We start from the raw sequence: 25,554 nt of genomic DNA, 5'->3' as shown, positions 1-25,554 counted from the left end.
GGACTGCAGCCATCACACAGGGAGAACCATTCTTTGCATTCAAACACCAGTAGTGGTATCAGCTATAATACTGACACCAGTTCCCATGATTTCTGAATCCTGTAACATTTGTTTTTTCTTCAAACCCTTAGATCATGCAAGTGTCTCAAAAGCAAGGTAAAATACCGAGTGCCTAAGTTTCTATTCCTCATTTCCAAAGTTAGATCCTTGGAACACCGCAGACAGTTCAAAATACTCAATACGGAACTCCAAAATTAGACTTTAATACCACCTCATGATTATATCTGAGAACTTATGATCAGCAACATGGGTGAAGTCAGCAATAGCCTTGCCCTTAACTGAAGTCTTCACAGATGCAAAGAAAAAAAAAAAAAAAATTAAAGTCCATCATTTGTGCATATTTTAATTTTTAAAAGGTTTTCAGCTAAGATATCCAAATCTTTCATTAAGCATTTCATCTCATCCTTAATCTTAGAGCAATCCCTGAAATAAATTACAAAACTCTTTACCTACCTCTTACTTCTATTCAGTCATTGATGATACAGATACCAAGCACTAATCCTGACTAATACTATTTCATATGCAACATTTAATGAATACTTATTAAAAAAATGCACAAGTTATAATGATTATATTTCTATGAGCAATAACAAGTGAATACTCATGCCATCTCCTGATATAATGCAAATACCTAGTTTCATCATTCCCAACCCAACCTGACCTTCAAAAGAATGGGAGTGCCACTGAACAACTAAAAGTTTTTCTTTTGTTTAAAGGCACTATTGCCACTGAACAAGACTGGGCTCTCAGCCAGGTTTGTTTCAGATATCAAACAAAGATGAACAGGTCTGTAATTTTACATACCTAGTTGGCAGTTTCTCAAAGTCCACATCCAAAAACTGCTCATAGCTAGAAACAAAACTATCCAACCAGAGCTTCAGGTAATCTGGATCTTTCTGTAAAAAAAGAAGAGGAGAACATTAGGTAGTACTGCACTCAAGGTCATCCGTCAACAACTCTGTTGCACTAACGTGAATGGAAAGCTTTTCTTTAATGCATTACAACTGGGAGAAAGAAGGGAATATGCAGTTTTTTAGAAGTAAAATGAAAAAAAACTGTCCTTTGAAATTCTCAGCCATGTTGTGCTGATGTGACATTCTTGCTCTATTCATCAGTTCATGTGTTTCCACTCCCTGTTACCAATGCCAACAAATGCATTTTAGCTTCTCCCCCCACCAACAATCCTTACTTACGCACCAGAGTAATACATACCAGCTTTACAAAATCACTAGTACATTCTAGTCTTGGTAGCATAGACGTTACTACACAACACTCTTTATGGCTTATAAAATTAAATAACTCCAGCCACAATCCTAATCACAAAATAATTTGCTTTTTACTTCATTCATTGATCAATATGGCCGCTAGCAGCAGGTTAGAGCCAGATGAAATGTTCCAAGAAACAATGCAGAGCCTGTGACTTGTATACTAGATATCTATAATACAGATAGCAACCTAAATTTAGGTTTCCTAGTTGTTCTTAGTAGAGCACACAGGCTCTGTTCATGACCAGCAGTTCCTCAGGGCTGGGCACCGTGCCAGCAGGGAAGACAGATACTAGAACCTGTAGGATTGCCAAACAGACAAGACTTGCAAAAGCAACAGGTAAATTGTATGCCAGAAGCATTTGGCTGATTAGATGTTGGTAACTTAGGGCTAAGATAACACCAGGAAAAAAAATATATTCTTTTAGCTTCTACTAATTCATCTGATGTAATAACAAGGCTTCTCTTATGCCACATCATTATAATGTTACCACATTCAGGGTCATACCCCGGCAAACCCAAGAAAGTCATAAAAGTCACCTCTGAGTTTGGTAGCCCTAAACCTGAAATCATGTCCAAGCTTTGTATTTCCAAAAACACCTGTGTTTCTCATTTACCCCAGACCATTATGAGAAAAGTAAAATAGGATATTTTAACATAGAAGAAATTCAAGCGATATTAAGAATATGCTCTGAAGGAGCCACCTTGCAATATAAACTTGCATAGGAAAATGTCTGCCCCTGGGGAGCTGGGGAAAGATGCTAAGGAGCTTTCAACTTTTTTTTTTCCTTATTCTTACAGAAAATTCTATGCCATCCAGTTGCAAAGTGGATCGCTACAGTGTGGGAGTACCACACCTGGAATTATCAAGGAAAACAAGTTCAATTTTAGTGAAAGCACTGTAAAACTCAGCTTCACTGCAGTATATTAGTTTACTGTCTTTTGATTGAAGATGAAATGTTATTATCAACACCACCTATGAAGCCTGAGGCAGTGCTGGCTGCCATTTTAATGTCTAATGAAACTGAATAATCTCTAATACATTCTCCTGTCACTCTCACTGTTCCCCATCTGAAAGCTCAAAGCAAGTGGCTTACAGATGGGGGAAAGGAGGGTACTTTAACATAACATGTATACCAGATATCTATAAAACAGATAGGAATTTAAATTTAGGCTTCCTCCTTGTTCTTAGTAGAGCAGACACACTCTGTTCGTGACCAGGAGTTCCTCAGGGCTGGGTACTGTGCCAGCAGGGAAGACAGATACTAGGCTACCATAAACCAGCACAGGAAAATTCTGTCAAAATATGACATTTGAGATAGTCCAACTTTAGAAGTCAAGGTGCTTAATTTTCAAAAGCAAGCTGCCAGACCACAGCTAACATATTCCTCCACAAGGACTGTAAAGTCATGTCTATTAACACACTTTCATGCAGTCCCACATTCTATGTTATAAATAATTTTCAAAATAAATTTAAAATATTTGCCTAAAGTATTACAGATTTTAAATTATTTCTAAACCTACTCCATAATTGATAAAATTTTGCAAAAGTTTTAAACTTTTTTGTTCAGCCTTCTCTTTTCCCTTTTCTGTATCTCTTCCCTTTTGCTTGTTGCCTTTATATTACCATAGATGTTTCCAAATAACACATGATTTCCCTGCAGTGCTAAGGTCAAGGAACAATCTGTGAATAACTAACACACACACACAGTATTCAAGGGCAATGTCAATGTGAAAGAAAGTGTTACCAAGGAAGACTGACACAGAGTCCTGTCGGTGCAAAATTGCTACCTACAAAAGAGCCTCCTGGGGTAGGGGAGGTGGGGGGGGAGACCAAAACAAAACAAAACCAGAATAAAATAAAAATGGAAATCCAGAATCTGAAGTGCTGTAAAACTCTTCTCAGAGCATCTTTCCACAGCAAGTACAGGAGTTACAAAGCACGGGAATCCCCTTCTCGACTTTACCCTTCCCCATACCCCTGAAGACCCCTCTAACTCAAGCGAGAAGTGAGAGAAACCTCCAGACACAATTTACTTCACTAACACTATTAATCATATATGAAATGTGTTCAGATACTGTGACACAGATGACAAATAACCCTCCTGCCAGATAAATATTTTGTCTGATTATTTGCTTCCACTGCCTTTACTGCATTTTCTTGTTCATTTTTCCTAATTGTTTCCCCTTTTTCCACTTCATTCCTAAACTCTCCCTCCTTCATAATCTTTTTTCTCATCTCTGCTTTTATTCCCCTTTCAATGGCTTTCTTTTTTAAGGTATCACTCCCTTTCTTTTTCTCTTAAAAGCTTCTCAAAAAAAATTATGTCCTGTAAGTGTAATAATGTAGCCTTGTCCTCATGTTTAATATGCATTGAACTACCAAACGGTTAAGTTATCTTAAACACACACCTATTAAAGTGTCCTCAAGATGAAATTGCAACATACAGAATGAAGCAAGCCTTTGAGATAAAGAATAATTTCAAGGTTTCCAAGCTACTGGTTTAAGCTACAGAGGTGAATATATTATCTCAACCTGGTGAGTATAGAATACACATTTCTCAGGTTCAGAGATCAAACACCTTGAAAATCAAACCAAAAGATGGGCAAGAAGTAAGACTTGCTAATATCCTAAAAGAATGAGCTAGAAGCAGCAGAAGATGTTGTCTTCAGATACTATGGCTTTTTAAAAATGTTCACATACTTAAAGCTTTAACTTTCTTGTAATTCACAGCAAGTTATTTTAGCCACATGCAAGCTATTTCACAAGATCATAAAGATGAGGAAAAGCAGGATACGATTTTAGCAATTACAATATAGCTCAGGCTACAAAAGGACAAAGCAGTAGCACCCATGCTGAAGTAACCAACAGAAACTCTGCCACATCCATGTGTCCATGCTTCTAATGATAATGCCCATGCACGTACAAAAACTGAACCTATTTGACTTTTTTTCCTGTTGAATGAACTGCTTTATTTTTTCTTGGCATGAGCAACTTCTCCTTGAAATACAACATAACTTACTAAGTTGATTCTATTTGTATTCTAAAATTAAAATAGTTTGTTGACACAGCTGAGGCTCATCACTAGTTGTTGACAGCAAACTTTTGTAAGAAAACTCAGTTCTTCTTGGTCACATACCATGAAAGAAGCTGTGCAAATAACGTCATTACCTGACTTCACTAATTAATTAAAATTGCTTTAACAAAAGGTTACTGATGAGAAAAGGGTAAGAGGAGGACAAAAGACAAAATTAGATTAAATGTCTGCTTGCTCCTTTTTAATGATATAGCCTAAATCAGCTTCAAGCTTTAAATTAAACCTCCTTATTCTGCAACTATAACACCTTTGCAAGGCTATCGGTACAGACTAGCAGTAAGGGAGAAATTGGCAGATAAAATACGCAGGAAAAAGCAATTATGTAGATAACAAGACTAGGCCACAGATGTAATAAAAGGCTAAAAGTTTTTGCTTACTTGTGGTGTGCATACTGCTTAATTCACTTTGCCACTAAAACTCCTCCCAATTCTGGTAGAAACCAAGAACTGAAGTAGGGTCTGATCATTACCTGCAGCATGCTCTAACCCAACTCCCTTCTACCTCAAACCCCTGCCAGCCGATTACTTAAATATTATTCTAAGTTATTAAAATAATCACCTTTGATATCAAAATACCAGGTAACACTACTGGTATGTGCCAGTAGAAAACAGCTTACACAATAGTTGACTCATTCTGAGTCAAATCTAGAGATTTCCATACAAGCAACAGCACTAACTCAACACCATTCAGGAAAAAAAAAATTTAAAAAATAATCAAGGCAAAAAAGTAAACAAGATCACTTAGCAACTGAATCTGCATAAGAAATACTAAGAAATAAATCTTCATTATAAACCACCTAATAGAAATATGTCACCTTTCCAGAAACGAACAAAAATGAACTAGGAGCACATCATTCCAGGAAAAAGTGAACAAATATTGAACAATTTTGCTACAAATTAAGACATATAAGTAATGTCAAAGATGTTAAAAGCTGTTTTTAACTTCTGTCTCTAAACTTTGAACCTGGGCCAGGTTTTCCTTTTTCTTTATTAGCAGCAATCAACAGAGACCCCATGCACCAGTCACCCATTTGAAAGCTGCAAGAAATCTAAATTTTACTGAAGCAGTTTTAAGAAACAAAACTTACAAAAGTAAATGTTACCAATGGCAAAGTACACAAAAATGTCCATTCTTAAAACATAGCTAATTAGCTTTCTGAAGACCAGCCTACAAAATGCATCTTATATTTTCCCAAACCAGAAGTGAGATGGTTTAAAAGAAAAGCTGTCTTTTTACATCGGTTTAAAATTTTAATTTCATAATAAAAACAGAAAGTAGTAATGGGTATCAGCTATGTACCACATACACTGTAATTATCCTACCCAGCATCATCTTCATCTTGAACTGAACTTTTTTTTTTTTGAGGTCAGCTGCTGCCTTTTAATCTGAAGCTTAAATTCAGTGGATTTTAGAATTTATTTCTGTTGAGTTCTCTTCCCACCCACCTTTTCAACTATCCTCCGTTTTCTAATGACAGAAGTGGCAAACCACATGAACAGCAGAACACAAATTGACCTAATATTAACATGAAAACATCTGCGTTCTTCAATGCCAGATCAATTTTCCAAGCCAGTACATGTTGCAATCTGACAAATATCTGTGTTACCACGTGGCAGAAGATTGCATCCCATGGGTATGGCAATACATCAGATCTGTGTTGCTACTGAAAGCAACAAACCACTGAACTGCAACCCCAGCTCCAACTGATTCGTTATAATTTGTTAGCTACTCCATTGTATCTGCAGTCCTCCTAAGGAAGCAGTGTAACTTACCAGACCATAACAAAGCATCTTAAATACTCAGAAAACTTATTACCAGTAAAAGGACTGAGACCTATGGAATATATTATCTTATTCGCCACTTTCATAATTACCCTTTGTTGTCATTCTGCAGACAGGTAGCTGGAGGCTGTATGTCAGACAACAGCTCCAAATTGTTTTCCATGGTGCTGGCTGAAGATGCATCATGCTTTTAAAGCACAGCTCACAAAGCAATGTATGTTTTGATAATACACTGCAAGGACAAACTGTCATAAACCAATTTTAGACTGGTATCCTTTCCCAGCCCCACCACACACACTCTGCTGACATGCCCTTTGAGATCAGCAAGAATTGCAGATGGAAATTTTTGATTTGTACAACAGCAGTAAAAGTAGAAAGAAGCTGTAAGTGGTAATAAAACACCTTTAACTAGTTACAACTTCCCAATCACTAGAAGATAAGAAAAATGGTGACTTGAGAAAACTTGCAGCTTTCTAAGTTACAAGCATTGCATTTATTTACCTGAAACTTACCTAGCTTTTGTGCAAGACAAATTGCTGTATCTTAATTGAATAATAATTCATACATAAAAACTGCATGTCTTAAAACTTCTGGAAGATAATGTCTCCAGAGCTTGAAATTCCCAGAAGCTAAAATCCAACTTAAGTTAGCCATTTATCTTCACAGAATCACAGAATTTTCAGAGTTGGAAGGGACCTCTAGAGATCATCTAGTCCAACTCCCCTGCTAAAGCAGGATTGCCCAGAGCACATTACTCAGGACTGCATCCAGGCGGGTCTTGAAAATCTCCAGAGAAGGGGACTCCACAACCTCCCTGGGCAGCCTGTTCCAGTGCTCTGTCACCCTCACCGTAAAGAAGTTTTTCCGTGTATTTGAACGGAACTTCCTGTGTACTAACTTGTGCCCGTTACCCCTCGTCCTGTTACTTGGAACCATTGAAAAGAGCCTGGCTCCATCCTCCTTCAACCCACCCTTTAGATACTTGTATGCCATAATAAGGTCTCCCCTCAGCCTTCTCTTCTCCAGGCTAAAGAGTCCCAGCTCTCTCAGCCTTTCCTCATAAGGGAGATGCTCCAAGCCCTTAATCATCTTAGTTGCCCTTCGCTGGACTCGCTCCAGCAGTTCCCTGTCTCTCTTGAACTGGGGAGTTTCATAGTGATAAACTGAAACTACCCGAGTTTTAACAAGGCTATCTTAAGGGTGCTATTCTCAGGATATACGCGAATCTAAAAAAAAAAAAAGAAAACTAAAAAAAAAAGTAAAAAGCCCTTTAGTTGATAATTATGAAGCAAGCCACAAACCTGCAGAGCCTCAGCTTCGGCTTCTCAGGTCAACTTATTGTAATGAAGGCTTGTGAAACTGCTATAGCAACATTCAGTCATTCACCTGCACTAACAAAAAAACCCACCCCAAAAGTATTTTAAGCCTATTAAATCAAATGTAGCTCAGAGCACCTGAAAGTGAAAATACTTCCTTGATCCTTCCCTTCCTTAAATACTTCTGGTTTTCTTTAAAACAAACAAAAAAACCCCACACACCCACAAAACATCACACCACCCTTTAGGCCTGCATTTTCAAAAGATCCTCTCAGCACAATAACAGTGGTCATAGCTCTTTGCACTTTAAAAAGAAAGACTGCCAGGCCTGAGCAGTGTTTCTAGCAGGTACCTAAAAAAAAATAAAAAAAGAAATTTAAACCAAAACACACCAGACTAAAAAACCACAAAACATCCAGAAGAGCTGTATTTTTTTTTTTTTACCAATAGTTAGTACAATGCTAGAAAGAAAAAAAAAGTGCTAAATAAAACCAGTCTACCAGTCTACAGTATGCATAGCAATACTGTGGCTAAACACTGTCTAACAATTAGCAAGTTTCCCACGAAGTCTAACATTTTAACAGTTGCAATATATACATGAAAACTCTAGCAATGCCACCCTTGGACTTTATGGAACAGGGAAACAAGCTCTCAATGTTAACACCAACTTCAGTGTTTAACACTGAAACAAAGCCAATAGCAAAGAGAAGGACTAGTTTAATGCCCTGCTGACAGATACGACATTCTCTAAGGCAATGAAGTGAAAAGAAACTATAATCAAAAATCTACATTACATTGCAACAGGCTCTTGTCTTTGATATACTAAATTCTCTAGAAATTACAATAGCTTTCTCTACTCTTTATGAAGACTGATGAAATGAATGACAGAAGTGTTCTAATCCAGTTATTTTTTCAGCGACCAGTTTGCCTACGCAAGAAGGTCAACAAGTAAAATAATTTTTTGCACCAGTAATAGCATACCAGGTAGTATCGAATTCTTACAGCTTACTCTAAGTTAAATGAAACATTTTACACAAAACTAGCATTGAAGTCCTCCCACTGAAAGTCTTTGGACCTGCAACTATGGAACACAGGTACGTTTATCCAAAGTTTCAAATCAACACTATTTATGTCTTTATGTATGTGTTGCTTTTAGAGTTAACAGTAACTTCCATTTCTGCTAAGGCTTCAAGCAAATAGACACATCTAGAAGGGCAAAGCTCAGTACAATTTTTATAGCTACGTTCAGGAAGTATTAGTTGCTAAAAACAAAAGCTGGATCCACCCCAGGCTATTTGCAGTGTCGCATTCCATGCTCTAAAGGCAAAAATTCCCTGCAGGGCAGTTCAGAGTCCAACTGTCAGACAAGCCTGACTTGTCTGACAAGACAGTTGTTTGAAGTCGTTAAATTTAACATGCAGTCATAAAATAGCCAGCCTGGTCTAACTACTGTGTGTAGCAGTCGGTCAACCTTCAAAGTGGATTTCACCTTAGAAGCACTACCATAAAATCTCACTGGCACTTGTATTATGGTAACTAATCCCCCATCCCCAAGCATTATATTTAAAATAAGAACAATCCCTTGGTGTTAAGGCTGCATTAGACCTACAAAAAGTAATGCCAGGAAATTAAACATGAAATGCTGCCTTTAGATGACTGGTGAGTTCAATAGTCTTAGAACTAATTGAAGTAGGCTGCATAATGCAGAACTGTAGAACATTTCTCAACACTGTTTGAAATAGACTATTCATTGGGGGATTAGAAGGTTTGCTTTAAGGGAGCTTTTTCCTCTTCATATTTTCAGACATAACAGGCAACATTTTCAGCATGGTATCTCCTAGCAGCCTTTATTCTGAAATATGTTAAAGTGCTTATGCTTTTTGTGAACTCATCAAATGTGTAAAATGCCAAAATAAAACCTGAAAAGCTTCATTGTAACAGCAACACTACACTTAGAATTAATAAAAGACTTCATGATAAACCATTCTAAACTAGGTAAATTGCCTTGATAAATTCAATCAATCAATTCTAATTATCAAGGGAATCACCTCTGGGCACAACTTTTCATTGTAATCACATTACTAATTTGATCCAAAATTTGATCTGTTGATCCAAAAGCACAAAGGCTCCTGGCAAGTAATTATAAACCTCCTTTTTCCAAATTCACACAAGCATTCCATTCTGTTTCTGGAATTAAAAGAAAAAGGTGGGGTGTTTTGTTTTATAAATGGGAGTTGCAGTGAATCACGATAGAAACAACTATTTTGGGACAAGTTAAAAACTTCCGTTTGTCATAGAGAATTATACCAAAACAAACCTGTAGCCATCAATCATGACAAAACGTAGCTCACAGACGTTAGAAGTCAAAGTTAATATATTTATTCTCTTCTCAAAACAAGAAAAATAATTATGATCTTCCACTAATGCCTTAGGTTAAAGAAAAAGACAATTATCTGAGACCTGTTATTCAATTTCCTTTCTACTTCAGATCCCCAAGAAAACTGGAAAAACAAAATGAAAGATTTTTCTTACTAAAATGGAAGTAAAGCCTCTATTTTTCTTTCTCTTGCTCTTTCTTTTTTTTTTTTTTTGTTGCTGTTGGTTTTGAATGACAATACAATTACAGCCTTGTAGCTTGGAACTGGCATGTGACTGATGTCATCCATGGGACAAATCCAGTTAATCTGAACTCAGATTTTAACGTCTTCACATTTGACAGAAAATACCACTAGGCAAGTTCCATGTACAAGCTGGCACACAGTATTTCAGCCTTCTGGAGTCCACTGCACAGTCCACTTACCAAGAATTTACTATACTGTGACATATTACATCCTATTAACATCCACTTTTCCCATCAAAGTTGATATAACGAACCAACAGCAGTAAAAGCTGGAAGCTGTATTTTAAGCCTAGGGGAACAAGAAGCATCCTAAATAATTCAGAAGTCTACAGTGTCAAGATAAGCCTAAACTTAATGAAATTTCAAACTGTGGCTTAGGAAATGTTTAGAGTTTAAGGCTTGATTGCTTTGAAACTCAGTTATGCCATCGTTTTACAGAAGAAAAGGGCTGAATTTTAACACCACCACACACAAAGCCAGCTTTTGCCCCATAAAGTTTCTAACTTTCTGTGTGATGCAAGAGACAATAAAAGTTTAACACAGACAGACTGAAAGGAAGCAGGATGGTGCTGCAACAGTAAAAACATCAACCTATTATTTCAGTATATCAACAGCTAAATATTGTGAAGTCTTTCAGCAGATAAAGAAAAATGCTGAGAACTTGTGTACAGCTTATCAAAAAGAAGTCTGTATTTTTTTTAAAGTGTCATGTGATAACTTTACACCAATTTTAACTAAACCAAATTTTTATTTCTTTAGGTATGGATTTAACTGTTTGGTTTTGCCTTCTCAACATCACCAGGCCTTACATTAACACGGTACTGCAGCTGAACTATACACTGAACGGATAAAAAACCCCAAATCCACTTTTCAATAGCACCCTTAAAGTCAAACACTCGAAAACTAGGACACAACAGAATTTGCGTTACTTGTGCAACTGCTGTTTGGCATCCATTGCACTTCTGCTGGTACAGTTTTTAAATGATTAGCACTGGTAAATAATGAGGTCAGATTTCTGCAAATAACACCCTTGTTCTCTACACCCTGCTTTATTCCCAAGAGCTCTACCCATACGGAACAGTGAATGATGCACGGTCCTGTGGAGAAAAAAATATATGCATTGTATACCTGAGCCACTGTACTCATTGCCATTTTTGAGATCCTTTTCTGTATCTCGGGTTATTACACACTACAAATATTAAAGAACCATCCTTCGCATCACGGTATTTTCTCCCCCAAATTCCAAGTTTGCCCTTGAAAGCATGTGAACACTACAGATCTAACCAAAACTGTTACTTAAAAAAAAAAAATAAATCAGGAACATCACATAAAAACTTTTGCCTCCTTGCTTCTCAGAACATGCTAAACCATTTAGCCTACCATTCCCATGAAGCTTCAGTCATTTATCAAGAAAACTGTTCATTCCAGGTAGTCCTAAGTTCAGCAAATGCACAGGTAAATGAATATCAAGTTTTATATAATTGAATGCATTAGTCAAACATTTATTGACATTGAATGCATTAGCCAAACACTTATTTATATACAAGCAGCCTGCATCTACCACAAACACTTTCTACAAAACTTGAGGATTACATCACTGGAAACTCTGGGCTGATGCCCCACATATATTGTCAGTTAACATTTCCAATCACTATTCCACAGAACCCAAGCATTTACTCTTTTTTGCATGATACTTTTACAACAAGAAGTTTCAATAACTTTTAAAACTTTTTTTCAGTTCCTTTTTTTCACATCCCCAGTGAAAAGCAGCAGTAAACTGTATGAGGGTACAAGGTTTTCCTAAAATTATTACTCGTACTAAAAGAATAATCTTGATATCTTATTAAAGGAGTCAAACTCAAACTGCTTCTTTTTCACTTTGCTTTTCATAGATGTTTTTAATGCCAAAAACATCTTTCTGATGCGAGTGCTACCTTTTCAACCTCTGCCTTCACTTCCTTATTAGTTTTTAAATGTCTTATGGCATACTCCTATAGGTTCTTAAGCAGATTATAGTGAATGATAATTGACAATAAAAAGAGTACCAATTCTCCCTACATTAATAATTAAAAGCAAACACATTCACTGTATTCATTCACACTTCAGGACTACACCCTCAAAGATTTCTCTTCATCTCCCATAACTTCAGTCTAAAAGCCAGAATTAATAGGACTGGTTATTTGAATAAAAGTGCATTTTCTATGTTAAATTGTTCTCTATAAGATAATCAAAGGTTTAGCATGTGCTTTGATTTTATGCTTTCTTTGTGCTAGCTAAGAGTACTATTTAACCATTAATTTATTTTGAGGTTTTGTTTGTGCCTCCCTCAAATGCCCTGTAGATAAAGCATTCAAAAGCCTTTAAAGCCTTTGGAATTTAACCTCTTAAATATCCTCACTGTTTTAAAATATACTCTGATTTTAGATACTAGTATAATTAGCCATTTTTACAGGTAAATTTAATTCCTAGTTTTACACAGCCATAGTTAGCAGTGTTACTCCATGGCCAATCAATTTTTTAATGCCACTTATTCCTATTGCTTACTACAGGTACATGCAGTCTTCAATCATAAATCGCACAAACAGATTATTATAAATGCTCCAAATATCAGAGAAAGCATCACAAACAAATATTTTATCAGCACAGAAATCTAACAGCTAATGTTTAGACTTGCAGATGCACAGAGGAACCTTAGTGAGCTGTCAAACTTAAAACAGCGTTTATGATGAGAACAATCAAGTATAATTCTCATTTCTTGGTGTTTCCTGTTGTATCTCCCATCCTCCTCTACTGCTGCCTCCCATTTACTAGAAGATAAATTGGAAAAGTTACCTGAACAAATTTCTTTTAAAAAAAAAAATGAGATGTTTATCTGCTTTGGTGCATGCTTTGGTGTTTTTTTCCTTCTTATATATGTTTCTTTCATAAAGAAAAGCTCAGTAATTAAAGAAGCTCTTCTCTCTTCTATGGAAGCTGTTTAACCTTTCTGAAGCATGTAAATATTTTAACAGTATCTATTGACAACATTTGGATTCGGGCATTAAGCTACAATGCTGTTCAATAGGCAGCTGGCAAGCCTTTCTCCCATTTCCGTATTACAGCACAAACATACTGCATATTTGAGTTGATTCTGCAATATTTTTTTATCAGGACACACGCTATCCCTGGATCTGAACCAGATGACCAAGTTAGAAGTGGCATAACTCAGATACCACACAACAGCCCAGTGTTTGTTAAATGCGCTTTTATGTTAGTACATCAACACACAGAACTAGAAGCCTGTGCTTCTAGCTTTGTGATAAATCATTCAATTTAAGAGACACTTGATTCTTTCATTTCAGTAAAAGCTTGATCTGAAATACATTTGTTGGTATGTTCAGAACACCATTTTTCTCATTAATTCTGCGAAGTTTGAATTCTTGAACTAATCCACAAACCTGTGGGCATGTAGGGATTCCTACCTTATTCAGGAATTTACTGGTATCTAGCATCTTAAAGCAAAAGCACAGACAAACCTCAGACGCTTCTTTACCTAGAAGTAGCAGCTACATATATATATTGCCAAATAAATTATAAAATATAAGAAACAAAAATAATTTCTCTGCAGCTTGCAAAATGTTATGGTTTTCTTAGATCTCTGTATGTTTAGATTTATCTGCTGTCTTATTTCAACCTGAAGTTTGCATTCTCTGTGGCAGAGTCCCTGTTCTATGTCTGAACAACCATCAGCACAAGGTCGCCCTGGTCTGTAATTAAGGACAGTAATAGCTACTATAAGTTAGGAGATTAATGTCTTGTATATACACATTGGTTATTTATATGAAAAGTCCTATATTTGTAAATATCAGAATTATGTTAGTTCTTGGACTGAGGCACCTCTTTAAATAGCAGACAGTAAATTCAGAATTGAAGACCAACTGTTCTTGTCTATATCCATTCTTAGTTCAGCATCTCAAAGACAGAACAAAGATATTTTCAACAACACATGGCCACAAGTGACTTGTAACATGCTCTTCTACAAGTTACACTCTCTCAGAATGCAGAGATTTATTTAAAACAATCTGCAGAAAAGATATTTTACACAGCAATTGTTTAATAAATCTTCACTTACTACTTTTAGCAGAAGCATGAATTTACATGACTGACATGAAAAACTACTTTTAATGAACATTCGGTTTGCTCAAGCATTCATTTAGCTGTAAGCTGAATACTTTATCTAATATAACAAAAGCAATATATAGTGATGTGATATGAATCATGACAAATCAGCAATTGCACAAGAAGGAAGACAAGTGCAAGCTAAGTCAGGATGAGATCATATTTGGGATGCAAAGGTCAGTGTTTCACATGGAGCTTACAGTTTAACATCAAAGATTATATTGTTGAATTACACGTGTCTCACCACTACTAAGCATAATTTTACTAAAACCACGTTTCTTTGAGAAACACAGCTACAACATCATTTCAGTGAATAAATTCAGTTCAATCATACTGTTTTACACAGCCTTACCAACAGTCATGTCTAAAAGCTGATCTGATCACAAACTTTTTTAGTTTCTTTACAAATACTTTCCAATTTTACACAAGAACAGAGGTTAAAAACTTCTTACATGCAAAATCTCAGGTTATTTAATATAAACTTATGAACCATCCCTTGTAATTTCATAATACTCTTCCGCAAGGTATACATTTGCTGTCACTTGCTGAACATCATATTAAGTGTCCCAGTCTTTTGATGCAGGTGACTGATGGATTCAATTGAACTACAAAAATATTGTCTGTGAGGTAGTACTTTGTAAAACAGTAGCGAAGGGATGCTGGCAATGCAGCAGGACCCCTTTTGTCAGTGACAACCAGTTAGTAAGTCAGTTTAGCAAGACCGTAACACCACACACTGAGAACACTGGTATGTTCTTCTCCAAGCCAACTTTTTTGACTATCAAGATCGTCTTCTTTTTATGTTAGTTTTGGCCCAACACAAGGTGGCTGATGCAAACAGAATTCCCCCCAAGGAGTACATCATTGAAAGAATTCAAAGGCACATAAATTTATTCTCATAATTTAAGATAAAATTTATCTCAATTCTACATAGTATTGCTAGGATTAAGACATAGCAACAGGGAATGAATAGAAATCATTCTCTTTCACAGACTCTTCTCACTTACAGTACACATTAGTTTAAATTACCTGTTTAGTCCTCATAATGCAAATGTAAGTTTAACTCAAGCCAATTAATGCACGTGTTTATATGTTAAAGCTTCAGCTTCTAAGCATTTACATTGCAATGGTCTTCCAATCATAGAGACAGCCATGTAATCACAGGAAAGCTAGCACTGCCAGCACACCACAGTTTGTAGGACTTCACTCCTCACAGTGGTCTGCTCCTGACTAACACAGAAAGCATGATTTCTCCCAAGATCACTTATTTTCTCATTGAAGTGGTCTTCTGATTCCTGTAAGCAGCCAATAAGGACCACAAATGAGGAAAAAAACCCCTCAAAGTAACAGGACTTTAACCACTTTTGGACATTTTTAGGATAACGCATATAGTCACATTTCATGTTTTTTTCTGTCCAGTTTTTGATCTAGTGCTAGAAAATGCTCTCCTATAAAAAAAGTACCACCTCACTTTCTATGCTACAATATTAAATGAGAAGATATTTATAATATATAGATATCCCTCACTATGCCAGAGAGAAAAGTACAACATATTTATCTCAATATAATCAGATTTTGTAAATACAAATTAGAAATACAGCACAACATAAGAAAGCAGATTTAAGATGACAGTTTATTCACAAGTCTGCTTCATTTAACACAGCAAGGGATGTGACTGCCTCAGCCATCTGCATTAGTAAAGATGAAGCTTAAATATTCACTTTTCAACTGCTAACACATGGAGTCCTTACTGTATTAGTGACACTAAGACTGAACATTCCCTTTTTGAAATGTGAGGCACAAGCTAGAAGCCAGCTGAAGAACAGACTCGCAGCTTTCCCTTCAAACTATTATATCACCTACAAGATAAGGTAGTGTTTAAATCAAATCAGACTCTACTGAAGATGAGAGCATAAGAAAAAGCTCAGAACCATTGTAATACAATAATACAATGAAAAAAGAAGATTTTCTGGGGTCCATGTGGCAGCTAAGCACCTGCATTTATGCCTTTGAAACCCCTCCTCAAGGCAATTGGGGATTTATTTTTTTTCTTGACAGAGAAAAATCTCTTTCCATATAAAAGTGTATCTGAACACTTTCTGAGTAAAATCAAAAATATCAGAAATCCTGACATGCTTTAAGTCTAAGAGTCTGAAATACCTACCAGAACAACTGGAAGAAATGAAATACACAGTTAAAAATCTTACAGATAAGATAGAGGTTGAATCTCTTTAATTTGAATCTGCAGTAACAGTTACTTCAGAGGATTATAAAACCGGAATTAATTTTATATACTGATACATAATTAACATCTAAGAAAAGGTTAATTAACTAATATTACAATAGTAGTATTATTACAGCCATGCTGGTCTAAGGCTACGAGGCAAAATTGTTAGATATTACCTCAGTCACATGAAAAGGTCACAGGCACACACAAAAGCACGTCCTTTTTCCACACTACTTCGGTTCACCTAATAGAGCTCTTCTCCTGCCAACTTACATTAGCAAAGCATTTTCAGGTATCTGCTGCATATGCACTTATATAAGAAGTGTTTCATGCTCCTGTGTAGGTTATTGATGGCTTTGAACTGACAATCGATATGCTTGATACTACCTACTGGAGAAATTTTTTCCTAGCGACTTCTACAGAAAGGACCTGTGTTACCTATTCTACACATAATTCAATTATCTTAAAATGCACACATTCCTACATCTAGATGAGAGGACAGCAGCTTACATCTGTATCAATATTCAAGTGAATAACAGCATTGTACATTACAGAGAATTGAACAGAAAAAAAAAACAAAATAATTTGAAACTGAAAATCACTAAAAAGCATGCCAGCAAGTTGCATCCTTAACAGTGCTTTCTTTGCAGGATGTTTGACATCATTTTAAAAAAAGAAAAAAAAACAAAAACAAAACAAAACACAACACCAAAACCAAAACAACAACAACAACAAAAAAAAACAACAAAAAACTCAGGGCAGGAACAGCTCTGACTATTAACAATACAATGCTGTGATATAACCCCAGTGACTGAAATCTAAACTTCACTAAATTTAATGAATTTTTAAACTGCTTCCATGCAACAGTCCATGGGGCAGTCAGCATGGCTTTTCCAAGGGGAAGTCATGCTTGACCAACCTTTCCTTTTATGAGGAAATAACGAGGTGGATGGATGATGGCAGAGCGGTAGATGTGGTCTACCTTGACTTCAGTAAAGCATTTGACACGGTCTCCCACAGCATCCTCATGGCTAAACTGAGGAAGTGTTTAGCCAGTGGACTGGATGACCGGATAATTAGGTGGACTGCGAACTGGCTGAAGGAGAGAATCCAGAGAGTCGTAGTCAATGGGGCAGAGTCCAGTTGGAGGCCGGTAACCAGTGGAGTGCCTCAAGGGTCGGTACTGGGGCCCATATTATTCAATATATTCATCAATGATTTAGATGAGGGAATTGAGTGTACTATTAGCAAGTTTGCTGATGACACTAAGCTAGGAGGAGTGGCTGACACGCCAGAGGGCTGTGCTGCCATCCAGAGAGACTTGGACAGGCTGGAGATTTGGGCAGGGAATAACTTAACGAAATACAACAAGGGAAAGTGTAGGGTCCTACATCTGGGCAGAAACAACCCCAGGTTCCAGTATAGGATGGGGAGCTACCTGTTAGAGAGCAGTGTAGAGGAAAGGGACCTGGGGGTCCTGGTGGACAGCAGGATGACCATGAGCCAGCACTGTGCCCTTGTGGCCAAGAAGGCCAATGGTATCCTGGGCTGTATTAGAAGGGGGGTGGTTAGTAGATCGAGAGAGGTCCTCCTTCCCCTCTACTCTGCCCTGGTGAGACCGCATCTGGAATATTGTGTCCAGTTCTGGGCCCCTCAGTTCAAGAAGGACAGAGAGCTGCTGGAGAGAGTCCAGCGTAGGGCAACTAAGATGATTAAGGGAGTGGAGCATCTCCCTTATGAGGAAAGACTGAGGGAGCTGGGTCTCTTTAGTTTGGAGAAGAGGAGACTGAGGGGTGATCTTATTAGCGTTTATAAATATATAAAGGGGGAATGTCATGAGGATGGAGCCAGGCTCTTCTCAGTAGCAACCAATGATAGGACAAGGGGTAATGGATTCAAGCTGGAACACAAGAGGTTCCACTTAAATTTGAGAATAAACTTCTTCTCAGTGAGGGTGACAGAGCACTGGAACAGGCTGCCCAGGGAGGTTGTGGAGTCTCCTTCTCTGGAGACATTCAAAACTCGCCTGGACGCCTTCCTGTGCAACCTCATCTAGGTGTTCCTGCTCCGACAGGGGGATTGGACTAGATGATCTTTTGAGGTCCCTTCCAATCCCTAGCATACTGTGATACTGTGATACTGTGAACACCAGAAGCATTATAAATCATGGGTGGCTACTACTTTCATTGGGCATCTTAAGCTGCAGACTGCAATCTGCAGCTTTGTAGCTATTGCCCTACAGGATAGCTTTTAGGGGAATAGAAGTGGAAAAAAAAATCCAAAACCAAACCTCAACCTTAGATTAGAAACTGCAGTATGAAAAACAACTGAATACGAACTAAAAATGAACTTTCGCAGCTATTCAAACGTAATCTTAAGAGAAAGAAGGAAAAAACAAACAAACAAAAAAAAACCCAAGAAACCACCTCATACACGGTGTCATCCAAAGACCACTTCTATAGAGATCCTAATTACATGCTGCTGGCTGCTCAGATCTCCAATAGCTAAACTGCACAAGAGGCAATGAAAACAGAGAAATGCCTTCCTAATGTTACTCTCCACAAAAGTAATTGTTGCAACTGACACCTGATGCTGCCAGAGATGTCAAGCGACCACAAAGAACAAGAGTCATGACCCAGGATAGTGGTAAGATGGTAACGCAGCATTATCCATCACTTTAAAGCCGTGAAAAGCCTTGCTGCTGTAGCACAGGGTGCTATATTTAACATACTATCACAAAGGACCCGATTATATAAAAAAGGCAAGACAAACAAGGCTACTTATTAGCAACAATCTGAAGCATCACACAAAAAAAAGGAGCTTGGATTTCACTGTTTCTTTAGCTAACAAAGCTGCAAAAGCTAAAGCCACATATTTGGGATTTGCAGCACAACAAATCCCCACCTTACTCAACTGTGACTCTCCAGCAGTTTTTGTAGTTTGGAGAAACTGCCTAGCTTTCCTTCCCAGGATGTCAGCCACAACAAAGTCATGACAGTGCAACATACAGGATATGACACTACACTTCACTGGGTAGCCCCAGGTATAAAGAAACTTCTCCCTAAACCACTATATCCTGTCACTGGTGATTATTTATTGCTACACCTTCCCATTGTGCTATAGATGCTCCAAGAAGAACAAAGTACAGCACACAGATGTTTTCAATACATGACTGAACAATCTAATTTACATTAAGGTTTCACAACATTTTACATCCTAAGACCTAGCTTCTTCAGTTGCTCTTAACTTCACCAAACTTAATCCAAGACGAAATACGGTTATGCTGGATGCCTGCCTCAAGCAGAATGAGATATGATTTTAACCTGGACCAGTTGAGAGAAAGAGGGAGATAGAGAAGGAAAAAACAATTTTGTGTCTAGCACTTTTTCAAAAAGTGAAGACTCTTTTTTTGGAGTCAGTCTAGTTGCCTCAAATTTTGAAGACAAGCTATTTTCTTTTAAAAAAATATTTTTTCCTACTTAAGGACAAGTACTTATCAACAGATGAATCCATCTAATCATGCCCTTAATAGATGGATCTGGAAGAAAAAAGGCCAAAAAGTCACCAACAGCTCATGGAGGCTGAGTATATAAAAAGATTTTTTTTTAATAGTCCATCCCCCACCACCTGAGGGCTGACTAGACTACATACACATCATTCCCATAAAGAAACAGAACATCCTCTTCATGATCTAACACATACATATTTTAACTAGCACTCCTTTATTTATGTAAACTTCCTGCTAGCACGTGGACAACGTGGAAATGGAAAGCATACAATCTGAACGAAAGGTTCAAGCAAAGGGGGAGAAGGTATAAGACACACAAAAGAATTTTATAAAGAACTAGGGAGGAAAGAGAGAAACATCGGCTCGGCAAAGAAATTCAGAGCTTGGCTCATCTCTGCAGCCCCGTGTCTCCCAAAGCTGAGGAAAGCCTGGATTCTTGGAGTCTGTTCCAAGTGTCTTTGTTCTCCTCACATCGATGAACTCACTGGCAAAACATCCATCTCCCCCAGTTCTAGTACATTTCCTACTGCCATTAGCATTACTACATTAGTTTAAATGGCAAAGGTCTATGCAAATATGTTTCAACCCAACAGATTACCCACGTGGGTAGCAGTAAGAAGTCATACCATGTGTTATATTTGCACTAGTTTTATTTTTAACTACATGTAAAGCATTAGGGTTGCAAACTCACACACACACAAATTAAGAAAAGCTACAATTAAGACCGCTTTGTGCAACCTTCATCCACTGCTTTATGCACTTGCACTGTTAATATGGTCTGTACTTAAAATCTCATATTCTATGCTCTTGCGACGGGCCTTCCCTAGAAATGAACTGGGAAGAACAAGAGAATGTTTGTTCTACCCTTAATGTCCTACCGATTTGAAGAGTTGAAGAAACTGTGAAACATACGAAGCATGACTGCAAAGAGAAAAGGCAAAACAAAGCCAGAGAACAAGGCTATAAAAGCTATCCTTGCCACTGCCAACAAGTTCCTATATGACAGTAGGCCAGTCCTTTCCCTTGCTTTTACAGTTATTTTTATGTTCCTTATTTTACAGATAACTATTTAGATAATCTGCAATCCAATTTGTGTACGTACTCAGCATGCCTGGCAGCAATTGGGACCTGTGCTTTAAACATATGAATTGTTTTACACTGTAAAATGCAAATGGAGACAGTACATTCCTGCCAGGTGAAGGAAATTCATTATTATTAACGGAGTACTTAGATGTTATGGTGATAACCAGCAAAGGAAAACTCAAGAGTAACTTAATAAATTGCTCTTTGGGAAGGCTCTGGCTAACACAGTTTAAATGAAATTGGAGCTGCACAGAAAATATTAAGCATAAAGCTAAATACTTGACAGCAGTGAATTAAATTAATACAATACATCTTAAAGCCACGGCCCTACAAAACAAAGCATTATGTGAACATATGCATTCACATAGTTAAAAGATAAAGCTATAATAACTGCTTAAGCTGAGCCATGAACACCGTACAATTCACACTTCACACACAAAAATGCTCAGCCTAAACAGCTAATCAAGAGAGGAGGTTGTAAATAGCCTAAGAAGTGCAGTCATATCCTTACAGAAGCTAGATAAGTCTATGCAACTTCTAAAAAATCCAAAGTGTTAAAAGATGTTACAGACACATTTTAAATACTTGACTTCCAAACAAAAGAGGAAAAAGACAAACAGCCCGACCCCCCACCCCTCCCTGCCAAATATTTACCTTACTGCAGTAAAGCATCCAAAGCTCATACAGCCTCTCTCGGGATGCCATTCCTTCCCTTCCTCTTTTCTTTTCGTCGGTATCAGCCACTTTTGTTCAAGATCCTACCATGCTCAGCTCCCAGGTGCTCTTTCCGCAGTTTTTGCTTTATTGTTACAGTTATATCATAACCCGAGAAGAAGTCAAGGATGAAAATAACAGGGTGTCAGTCTCTCCTTTTCGGGTAAGCAACGCAGCACAACAGTAGCAGCCACAGACCAGTGTCAAGCATGTCCGTTCTTCCCCAGCGCTGCTTCGGTTTTAATCTCTGAAAGTGAAAACGTACCCTTCAGGCCTTTGGTGGAGGAAGGAAAAAACAAATCCGTACTTAAAAGCCCACAGGCGACCTCGGGAACTGCGCGGCGGCAGGTCGCATTGCTTTCCTCTCTGACATTATTACCCCTAAGACGGAGAAGTCTGATTTCTAATGTTCGTGGCGCTTTCTCTTGTTTTTTTTTTTTGGTTGGCTTGTTTTGGTTTGGGGTTTTTGGTTTTTTTTTGGTGGTGTTTTTTTTTTTTTTTTTTTTTCCAGGGAGTCAGCGGGGGGAAGGCGGGGGAAGCAGCAGGGCTGCTGTGAGGGGACGCCCGAGCCCTGAGGACGCGGGGAGAGGCGGCGGTACCGGCGCTTCACCCTCCCGCCGTGGGTGAGGGAACGGCCGACCGCCCCCCCGCACGCCGGGGCCGCGGCCCGGCAGTGACAGCCGCCGCCCTACTCCCCTCCACCCCCGGGCTCCACAGCCGGCCCCCGGAGCCCAGGCAGCGGCGTCTCCCGCAGATTAGCGGCTGCCCGGGTAGAGACGCCGGCCGCGGCCTTTGCCGTCCCCCGCGAGCCGCGGGAGAAGCCCTGCTCTGCCCCACCGCCCGCTCCCGGCTGCCCCGCGCCGCCACCTACCGCGCCCTCGGCCTCCCCCACCTCCCCCCTCGCCAACCGCGGCCTCTCCCCGCAGCCTACCCGGGCCACGGCGGCTGGCGGCCGGGCAATGCCGCGCGGCAGCCGGGTGGCGGAGTGGGCCGGGCCTCGCCACATCGCCCGCCCCGCCCGCATTCCGGCACACGCCCCGGGCCGCCGCCGAGAGGCGGGGAGGCCGCGGGCGCCATCTTGGCTGCGGGCAGGGGAGCGCACCTCGTCGACCGATCGGCGAGGTGCGCTCCCCTGCCCGCAGCCAGGCTGGGTCGGGGCCGCTGCGGACAGCCCCGGCGGCAGAGCCGTTCCGCAGCCCAGGGCGCCTCACCTGAGGAGCAGCCAGTCCCTGTCAGGCGGCGCGGCCCTCTGCCGCAGGAGGGATCTGTTTGCCCGTAAAAGGATCGGCATTCCCAGTCCTCCTTGTGGGACAGAGCACCTCAGGAAACCTGCGTGCTGCTCTGCAAGCGATAAAGGTTGTCAAGCACATACGCGTGGTTCACGTACGGTCCAGAGAGGCCTGTCTGCATGGCATATACAGCGTGGCATATACATACAGTCTGCTACAGCCTTAAAGCAGACCACACCTTGTACGCAGAGCTCGTATAGGACTAAGAAAACACTCCGAAAATAAAATTTCTAAAAGAGAGGCATCCTCTCTTGCCTTTCTAAAAGAAAAGGCATTCCACAGCTTGCTGGTGTGGCTCCTTCCAGGCATACTGGTAGTACTTCCTGAGGCGCAGCGCAAAGGACTTTCCTCCCGCTCATTCAACAACACAATCCTTTCAATGTGACTCGCAGGGCTCTCCCTGGGGAACAGGCTTCCCTCCGTGTCTGTCGGCTCCCTTGGAAGTTAATGTTGTGTCAGGCTTCCAAAGCAGGGAGAAGGAGATTTAAGGAGACCCAGGCCTTCTCCCCAGTTTGCTGGGAGATTGACAGCCCCACAACCTCAACCTGGGCCTTCTGCCGCTGGGATGTCTCCTCACCTGGGTAAATCTCGTGCAGCTTCATGTGATGAAGCATTCACTGCCAGTCCTTGCACAGTTGATTCCTTTGCAGGGGGATTTCCACACCGCTGCAATGGTTTCATGTGAGGATTTGGAAATCCTTTGCAAAGGAGTTGACTGGGCAATATCATATTGTCTGCTGTATAAAAAATTGCTAGGGATGGATAAGTGTCACCAAAAGCCTAGAGACAGTCTGAGGTGGGTCCCTGCAACATGCCTTTGCATATTTGTCTTGCTTTTAGAAGATTAGTGTAGTTTCCCTGGAGAAATTTAAAGGCTTGGTGTTGCATCATGTGGATCAGCAGCGCAGGAGTGGGAGAGTATCTTTTACTGCAATATCTAAACATAGTTCCTAGCACGGATGGAGGGACACTGACAAAAATGAGTCTGTAAAATTATTTTTAGTTGTGTGATACATGTGCTGTGGCACTTGTTGTTAGCCACAATAGTCTCCCGCCTTGAGGCTGCAACATAATTTTTTCCATCAAGAAAAAAGTAAGAGCTCAGATGTCTCTGTCTCCAGGGCAGGATCTGCTATGTTCAAACCACCCCGGGCCCTTCTCTGTTACCAGCCTTCAGGAACAGAGGAGATGCTGCCTCCTCCCTGAGGGAATTATCTCAGGGCTTGAGTTACTGCTAGGAGCTCCCCCTAACAGCCAACCTGCATCACCTTTGAAGCAAATGCAAACCGTTATTATTTGTCCCTTCCACAGTAACACAGGAAAAGGAAGCTCTTTGTAGCACACCTTTTGAGTTACAAATTTTTATCACTTCTTCTTAACAGCCTTTTCTAGACCAAACAACTTATTTCAAACTATTTTTACAACTTGCTCACTTCAAAGAGGTCAGGCCCAAACAAAACCACATACAAATCCCAATTTTCCCCTCAGATACCGCTCTGCTTTCTTGCATTCCTGACTTTTACAAGTGACAACAGCTGCTCCCACATATAGAAGCCCTGCAACAGGCTCTAGTGAAACAACAAAAACCATCATCTGATAGAAATGGGAGACTCCTCCCTTGTTAAGTGCTGCCACCCACGTAATTAGGATGGTCACAGACTATAAAGCAGCCATTTTCCACTCTGCTGGAGTTGGAGTGACATAGTTATCTCAATGGGCCTAGACAATCATTACTGCTTGTGTAGGCAATTCTTGCATTATATAGATGCTCTGGAGAGAAAGTAAAGCATTTGTGTTTTGCAACAAGACAGTCTTGTTCTGGTCACATATAGGGTAAATGGTTCTCCTGGTCTGATCTTCTAGAAGTTTTCCTAAGCCAGGTAGCTTACTGTGAGGTTGTTAAGGTGGCTTTTGGATGTAGGTCAGTCTTCACTATGACCTCTTGCTTATGTGTAAATATGAGCAATAATGAGAGAGACCAGTAGAGAAAGGTGGGCTACAGCCTTGTCCCCACAGGTGTAGTACAATTCTAGGTGAATGTGTATTTCGGTGTACTGACCTTAATAAAGACTCAGGATATAGAAGTCAAAGAATGGAGGAAGAGGTAAAATAAAGTATTACCAGCTATGTATGTGTACTTTAAAATGCAAGTGTTTGTGGACTGGTCCAGCTGTGAAAGCTAGTTTTTAGACTTGTCATCACTTTCTCTTCCCTAACTGTGTACCAATTGTTTCATGGACCTTAAATAGTCAGGTAAGCAATCTTCCTTTGTGTTTCATTATCCCTTAGCTGCTGTCTTGTGGTAACAGTCTGTTTACAACAGTAGTTGTTTCTCATACTTTCTTCATTACTTGTGGGTTTGTACTTTATCTCTCTTCAGTAGCTGTATATTAGTAACTTGGTCATCTTACTATGGATGAAACTTGTCAGTCGGC

At 39.3% G+C, this 25,554-nt stretch overlaps 1 protein-coding gene across 2 annotated transcripts in view; it reads right to left on the bottom strand.

The window, feature by feature from the left end:
- Positions 1-22,737, bottom strand: part of NBEAL1 (neurobeachin like 1) — an 86,625-nt gene extending 63,888 nt beyond the window's left edge. For both annotated transcript variants that reach the window (XM_082483817.1, XM_082483818.1), the window contains exons 1-2: positions 21,771-22,737; positions 865-956 (exon numbers count right to left, since the gene is read on the bottom strand). In XM_082483817.1, the coding sequence (XP_082339943.1) occupies positions 865-956; positions 21,771-21,821 (143 nt within the window). In that variant the 5' untranslated portion in view covers positions 21,822-22,737. The remainder of the gene's footprint in view (positions 1-864; positions 957-21,770) is intronic.
- Between the last annotated feature and the right edge of the window lie 2,817 nt (positions 22,738-25,554).

This window comes from Vanellus vanellus (assembly GCF_965231255.1).
Source record: "Vanellus vanellus genome assembly, chromosome: 5".
NCBI classification, from domain to species: Eukaryota; Metazoa; Chordata; class Aves; order Charadriiformes; family Charadriidae; genus Vanellus; species Vanellus vanellus.
The sequence above is the reverse complement of the archived record's forward strand: the minus strand, read 5'-3'. Positions and strand labels throughout refer to the sequence as shown.